Source organism: Triticum aestivum, chromosome 5B (assembly GCF_018294505.1).
Source record: "Triticum aestivum cultivar Chinese Spring chromosome 5B, IWGSC CS RefSeq v2.1, whole genome shotgun sequence".
Lineage (NCBI taxonomy): Eukaryota > Viridiplantae > Streptophyta > Magnoliopsida > Poales > Poaceae > Triticum > Triticum aestivum.
This window is the reverse complement of record NC_057807.1, coordinates 37,735,276-37,742,820: the sequence shown is the minus strand read 5'-3', so window position 1 is coordinate 37,742,820 and position 7,545 is coordinate 37,735,276. Positions and strand designations below refer to the sequence as shown.

The 7,545-nt window shown below is 47.5% G+C and overlaps 1 protein-coding gene across 1 annotated transcript in view; it reads left to right on the top strand.

The window, feature by feature from the left end:
• The first annotated feature begins 5,602 nt into the window (after positions 1-5,602).
• Positions 5,603-7,545, top strand: part of LOC123115553 (ureide permease 1) — a 35,467-nt gene continuing 33,524 nt past the window's right edge. The window contains exons 1-6 of the mRNA XM_044536686.1: positions 5,603-5,737; positions 5,846-6,155; positions 6,238-6,376; positions 6,500-6,668; positions 6,773-6,923; positions 7,053-7,427. Coding sequence (XP_044392621.1) covers positions 5,919-6,155; positions 6,238-6,376; positions 6,500-6,668; positions 6,773-6,923; positions 7,053-7,427 — 1,071 coding nt within the window. The 5' untranslated portion in view covers positions 5,603-5,737; positions 5,846-5,918. The remainder of the gene's footprint in view (positions 5,738-5,845; positions 6,156-6,237; positions 6,377-6,499; positions 6,669-6,772; positions 6,924-7,052; positions 7,428-7,545) is intronic.

The following is a 7,545-nucleotide window of genomic DNA, read 5'->3' as shown; positions in this document are numbered from 1 at the left end:
CTAACCGGTTATAGGTGATCGGCTAGAGTTTGCCTAAGAAGAGTAAATTGATGTCATGCGTGCGTGCAATAAATTAGGAAGAGTTAATTCAGGAGATCAAATGCTATTGCTATCACTTGAATGGGCTGTTGGATTTGGTGACAGACCACGGAAGCCAAATGAACTCTTCGATACAATTAAATGCATTAGATTGTAGGGCGCTGGTTGTCTTGTGCACACTAAATTTAATGGCCTAATAGAATTGTGCGATAGCTGGAAACGTCTTATCCTGTTGAGGCCGACGGGTTCGTGTTATATAGAGTTGGGGCGCACCTCCCAACCATAGCGCATACATTGTTGAGATTACATAAGAGAGAGAGATATTCAAGGAAGAGATAGAACTTGGAGAGAAAGGAAAATAATATATCTCTATCTATCTATCTATCCTAACTACCTCATGCACCGGGTGCACCATAGCATGTTTAACACCCTTCCTTAATCACAACTTCATTAAGTTGAGATTATGCTTGAATTCTTCAAAACTCCTTGTGGGAAAAGGCTTTGTAAATCCATCTGCAATCTGATCCTTTGAATGCACAAACCGAATGTCAAGTTGCTTTTGAGCAACTCTTTCTCTGACAAATTGAAAGTCTATCTCTATGTTCTTTGTTCTGGCATGAAACACAGGATTAGCAGAAAGATAAGTGGCTCCAAGGTTGTCAGACCACAGACATGGAGCTTGTTTACTCTTCACCCCAAGCTCTTTCAACATAGACTGAACCCATATGATTTCAGCTGTAGCATTTGCTAATGCTTTGTACTCTGCCTCAGTACTCGACCTAGATACAGTAGCCTCTTTGCGTGTACACCATGATATTAAGTTAGGCCCCAAAAAGCTGCAAAACCACCTGTTGAGTGCCTGTCATCCAGGCATCCTGCCCAGGCAGAATCAGAAAAGGCACTGACAAGGGTAGAAAATGACTTGCTGAAATTTAGATCTATATTGAGAGTATGTTTAACATATCTGACTATACGCTTGGCAGCTGTCAAGTGAACATCAGTAGGTGCATGCAAAAACTGGCAGACTTTGTTGACAACAAAAGATAGATCAGGCCTGGTAAGAGTTAGATACTGAAGAGCTCCTACGAGGCTTCTATATTTTGTGCTATCTTCCTGACTCAAAGGTTTACCTTCTGCAAGAGACAATTTTTCTGAGTTGGATAATGGAGTGAGTGAGGGTTTACAACCTTGCAATCCTGCCCTTTTAACCAGATCAGTTGCATATTTTGCTTGAGAGAGAGTCCATTCATGCTTCTTTACCTCAATCCCAAGAAAGAAGTGCAAGTCTCCAAGATCCTTTAACACAATCTTTGCACTCAAGTCTTTTAAGAGACCTCTGATTGCTTCATCAGATGAGTTGGTCACAATAATATCATCAACATAGATGAGAACAAATATGCATGTATTGGATCTGTTATAAATAAATAATGATGTGTCTGATTTAGAGGGAAAAATCCAAGTTTTTGCATCTTGTGACAGAGATGAGAGTACCATGCCCTTGGAGCTTGTTTTAATCCATATAGAGCTTTATCAAGCTTGCACACATAAGAGGGAGTATTTTTACTTTCAAACCCAAGAGGTTGTTTCATGTACACATTCTCTTCCAGAACACCATGGAGAAACATGTTATGTACATCAAGCTGCCTGAGACTCCAACCTCTGGAAACAGTAATAGACAAAACAAGATGAATAGTGGTAACTTTTACCACATGACTAAATGTATCCTCATAGTCTATGCCATATCGCTGTTTGAAGCCTTTTGCAACGAGCCTAGCCTTATAGCGGTTAATGGTTCCATCAGATCTCCTCTTAATTATGAAAACCCACTTGCAATCAATTAAATTTGTACCTTGCTGTGGTGGAACCAGGTGCCATGTTTTGTTTTTCTTTAGTGCCATGTACTCCTCATTCATTGCCGTCTTCCACTTATCATCACAAAGTGTTGCATCAAGGGTTTTGGGCTCATCTGGTTCTCCTGTGGAACAGACAATCCATATTTAGTCATATGTTTGTAATTTACGAGTTGAGTTACCCCTTGTTGCAGTCGTGTACATCGTGATGGTGGAGCAGCAGAATCCGTAGCCGCAGAGGATCCAGAGAGCTGCGCAGGATCATCAGCTGCAGCTGCAACTGATCCCGAGGCGGATCCTGTCGCGACAGCAGCTCCAGCGCCCGCAGGGTTGGCCGGATCTTCTATGGCCAACGTTTGAAGCGCTACGTCTACGGTTGGCGCAGAGAATCTCGAGCCCCGCGCCTCTGCGCGCGCGCCGGTCGGTCGACCGCTTGTGGGGGGACCCGCTTGGTCCGCATCCTCCCTGGCACGTGCCGAGTACCGCCGCTTGTATGTGACCGGTTGGGCACCGTACCATGCGCCATTTGGAGGAGCCCGTGTGTCAGGCGCGGAGACGTCGCGGCATGAGTCCGGCGTAGAAGCGCGTGCGCCTACACCTGTCCCCTCTACGGTGGCTGATCCCGAGGAGGATCCATCCTCTTGCGCCGTTAGCGATCCCGAGGCGGATCCGATCGCGTGCGTCGCTGCCGATCCCGAGGCGGATCTGTCTCCTGCCACGGGACACATGGGATATAGCCTGAATTTTGCACCGTTTGCTTCATTTCCTTCGTAGTTTCTCCTGTTTCATCGACACAGGACTCATGCATGCCATTAGATGAGTTAGTCAACAAGTGATCATCAACATTTTGTCCCCCTAGATCAGAGCTAGTGAGATGAGGTGGCAAGAGAAGAATTTCTTCTCGAAGAAGTGCGCCGACATTAGGGTGAAGATCAACGAAAGGAAATTTAGTTTCATTAAAGACTACATCACGGGATATGTAAACACGTCTCGTGGAGACATCCAGGCACTTGACCCCCTTATGCTGAGCACTATAGCCAAGGAACACGCATTGTTTTGATCGAAACATGAGTTTGCGATTATTGTAGAGGGACGTAGGTTTGGCCAACAGGCACACCCAAAGACACGAAGAGACTTATAGTCGGGTTTGGTGTGAAGAAGCCTTTCTACAGGAGTTTCATGATTAATGACATGACTAGGTAGCATGTATATTATATGAACGGCAGTGAGAAACGCTTCATCCCAAAATTTAAGAGGCATGGAGGCGCCTGCCAAAAGAGCAAGGCCAACTTCAACAATGTGCCGATGCTTTCGTTCAGCTGACCCATTTTGCTGGTGAGCATGAGGGCATGACACGTGGTGTGAGATACCAAGTGTCTAGAAGAAGGAGTTCAACTTTTCGTATTCCCCTTCCTAGTCGGATTGGACAACAATGATTTTACTGTCAAACTTTCGTTCAACTAGAGCTTGAAAGTTTTTGAAAACTTGAAACACATCAGATCGTTTCTTTAAGAGATATATCCATGAGAATTTACTACAGTCATCGATAAAACTGACATAATAGTTGTGTGTACCAACAGAAGTGGGAGCAGGGCCCCAAACATCAGAAAAAATCAACTGTAATGGTTTGGTAGAAATACTGGTAGAAATTGGGTAAGGCAACTGATGACTTTTAGCTCTCTGACATGAATCGCAAATTGTTTCATGATGACGCTCACCAATAAACGGGAGCTTATTTTTCCTAAGTAACCTTCAACTAAAGAAAAAGAAGCATGTCCTAATCGATCATGCCAACGTGTGGATGAAAGCTTGATAGCACCACAAGCTTGCTTATTTTGTCTTCGAAACTCCGGAATCAATGGATAGAGGCCGCCAACGCATCTACCTTGATAGAGAATTGTCCTCGTTGCCTGATCCTTGATCAAAAAGAAGTAAGGGTGAAATTAGAGAAAGACATGATTGTCAAGGGCAATTCGATGGACAGAAGAAGACTTTTGTTGGCACTGGGAACATGCAAAAAAATTCTAAGATGAATGTTGCGATGAGGGGTACGAAATATTGAGTGACCAAAGTGACGTATACTCGTACCTTCTCCGTTGGCAGTGTGGATTTGATCCTTGTCGCGGTATTTCTCCTTCATAGTGACCTTCTCGAGCTCGTTGGTGATGTGGTTGGTGGCTCCGCTGTCAACGTACCAATTTGTGTCGACGCCATAGGAGCCATCGGCCGCCGCAACGACTTTCTCCTCATCTTGCGAGTCGTAGTCGTCCTCCTCATACCTATACCAGCAGTCCTTCGCTGTGTGCCCGGGCTTGCCACAGATTTGGCACCGGGGAGCGTCCGGGCGGTTTCTGCGGCCGCCACCAGCTCCGCGTCCACGGCGACCACGGCCGCCAGATTGGGGTGGTGTGGCGCCACGGCTTCCGTTGCCAGACCTGCCCTTGTTGCGAGATGAGCCCCGCGATCGGGAGCCGCCACCCCGCCCGCGAGTGGCCATGTTGGCATAAGATTTGAAGTCGCCGCCGCCAGATCCTTGGAAGTGAGCCATGCGCTGATCGAAGTTGGATAGCATGGCAAAGAGCTCATCAAGTGTTACCTCAGTGACGCGAGCGTCGAGGGCAGAGACCAGGGGCTGGTAGTCGGCGTCGAGCCCGTGGATGATGTAGGAGGCGAGTTCGTCGTCGGGGCGCCTTGCCCGCGGCAGCTAGCTCATCAGTGTAGCCGCGCATGGCAGCGAAGTAGGAGGTGACGAAGAGGTTGCCCTTCTGCGCGTTGATGAGGGAGGTTCAGATGTTGTTGATGCGGCTGGCGGACTGCGAGGAGAACATGCCGGCGAGCGTCGTCCAGAGCGCACCCGCGATGGTGACCGTGGTCACCGCGAGCAGCACCTCGCGCGTCAGATTATTCAACAGGTATCCAAGAACCTGCTGATCCTCCCTGACCCAGATTGGGTGGAGAGAGTTGGGTGATGAAGTCTCGTTGCCGTCCTTGGTGGTGACGAGGAGTCTCGTCGGCTCCGGCTGAGTGCCGTCGACATAGCCGAAGACACCGGCGCCATGCAGCTGGGGAATGACTTGCGTGCACCATAGCACATAGTTTGTGCGCGTCAGCTTCTCGGTAACCTAGCCATCATTGAGGCTGGTTTGGGAGGCGCCGGAGGAGGAAGACATGGCTAGGGCTAGATGGAGTTCCTATGAAGCTTAGATGGGAAAAGGATGGCTCTGACTACCATGTGCGATAGCTGGAAACGTCTTAGCATGTTGAGGCCGACGGGTTCGTGTTATATAGAGTTGGGGCACACCTCCCAACCATAGCGCATACATTGTTGAGATTACATAAGAGAGGGATATTCAAGGAAGAGATAGAACTTGGAGAGAAAGGAAATAATCTATCTCTATCTATCTATCTATCCTAACTACCTCATGCGCCGGGTGCACCATAGCATGTTTAACAAGAATTACAACTGGCGCTTTTATAAGCAACAATAAGTATATATAAATATAAATGTAAATAAATAATACCGAAATATACTATTTATTAACATAATTGAGTGGGGGGATGACAGCCGTGAGATTGAAATTGGATGGCTGATATCCCTGCTACAGCACCCGTGCCGTGAGTTAACAACGTGACTGCAGAGGACGCGGAGATAGCGTGGCGCCGCCGCCACCGTCGCCAACGGCTCCCTCGCAAACTTGGCTGGCTGGCAAACCGTAATCGCCAAGGAAGACAACCGCCACAGGATCAAATATATAGGCATATATAGCAACGCAGGTCGCAGGCAGGGGAGCAACATACGTAGTACACAACTTGTTCAGGATCGTCTTCTCCATCTCCGGCGGCGGCGGGTACGTATCTCTTCCTATCTACCCCGCTCCTCCTCCTTCTTGTACATGAATATGCTCTCCGATAAATCCAGAATAAATGCCAACCTCTCAACTGATTGATGCCTGCAGGTGGTTGAAGGCAGCCCCCCTACTGAACCCAATCGCGCGGTCGCGCCTTGTGCATCAAACAAGGCCTCTCAAGATGTTCGTCGTAGAAGACAAGGGTAGCGCCATTGCTCTCATGTGCGCCGCCCTCCTCTTCTTGGGCACATGGCCAGCATTGCTCACCCTCTTGGAGCGCAGGGGCCGGCTACCGCAGCACACGTACCTCGATTACTCGATCACCAACCTCCTCGCCGCGGTCCTCATTGCACTCACCTTGGGCCAGCTTGGGGACAGCAAGCAAAACATGCCCAATTTCTTCACCCAGCTCAATCAGGTTAGCAAGCAAAACTTCCTGTTGGTACAGACAATTTTTCATTCGGTTTGCTGACTCTGAATGAATGGATTTTTTGATGAAGGATAACTGGCCTTCGGTGCTGTTTGCAATGGCAGGGGGCCTTGTGCTCAGTATTGGGAACCTTTCTACACAATATGCTTGGGCATATGTGGGTCTCTCAGTTACCGAGGTTATCTGCGCAAGCATGGTTGTTGTTATAGGTAAGTTGATGATCTCCTCTTGCTAACTAAAGTGCGGTAAACATTCTTATTATTATTTTTAGTTATGTTTCTGATGATACTTTTTGAATATTTATTCCTTTAAGTCGCATGTTGTATTTTCAGGCACAACACTGAATTATTTCCTGGACAACCGCATCAACAGGGCAGATATTCTTTTCACTGGAGTGGCTTGCTTCCTTGTTGCAGTCATCCTTGGGACTGCTGTACACTCTTCCAATGCAGCTGATAATGAAGAGAAACTAAGTGAATCCACAAATGGCTACAACCTTGGGTAACATCTCACTTTCTTGCGCATTTTTTACACTTACATCGGTAAACCATTTTACGCCTTTATGATTGCTTCTCTGACCATTATTATAATGTCTAATTTAACAGGAAAAATGGAGGTATGGAGCCAAACAAACAAGGTATGCATGATGCACTAGAGGTGGACATAGAGAATGGAGCTTGTGCAGAAGAGGCCACCAGAGCTGAAGCAGGAACTGCAGAATACCTAATTGAGCTCGAAGGCCGGCGTTCGGTTAAGGTAAAATCGTAGCGCCAATTCTGTCACAAGTCATTTTATTTCAGAGAGCAAAAAATATCAGGTAGTACTGGATTTTTGGAACACCAATGAGGTGAAGTGATGTAATCAAACTTGGTCATCATTTTCCAGGTGTTTGGATCGAGCACCCTCAAGGGGCTTGGGCTGGTTTTCTTTGCCGGGGTCTGCCTCTCGCTCTTCTCCCCGGCACTCAACCTCGCCACCAATGACCAGTGGCACACCCTGAAAGGCGGCGTCCCGCATTTGGTTGTGTACACCGCCTTCTTCTACTTCTCCATGTCGTGCTTTGTCATCGGTGTCGGGCTCAACATCTTGTTCCTCTACCGCCCGATGGCCGGTGTGCCGAAGTCGTCCTTCAGGGCCTATCTGGGTGACTGGGAAGGCAGGCAGTGGGCTCTCCTGGCCGGCTTGCTTTGTGGTTTGGGCAATGGCTTCCAGTTCATGGGTGGTCAGGCTGCTGGTTATGCTGCTGCTGATGCTGTTGAGGTCTGTTTTGCTGAATCAATGTCTAGTCCTTACTCCTTATATGCATGTTCGCATCCAGCACAGTAAAAAAAAAAGCATGTTTACATTGTTTATATGATTCAAAATGTTAAAAAAGAAT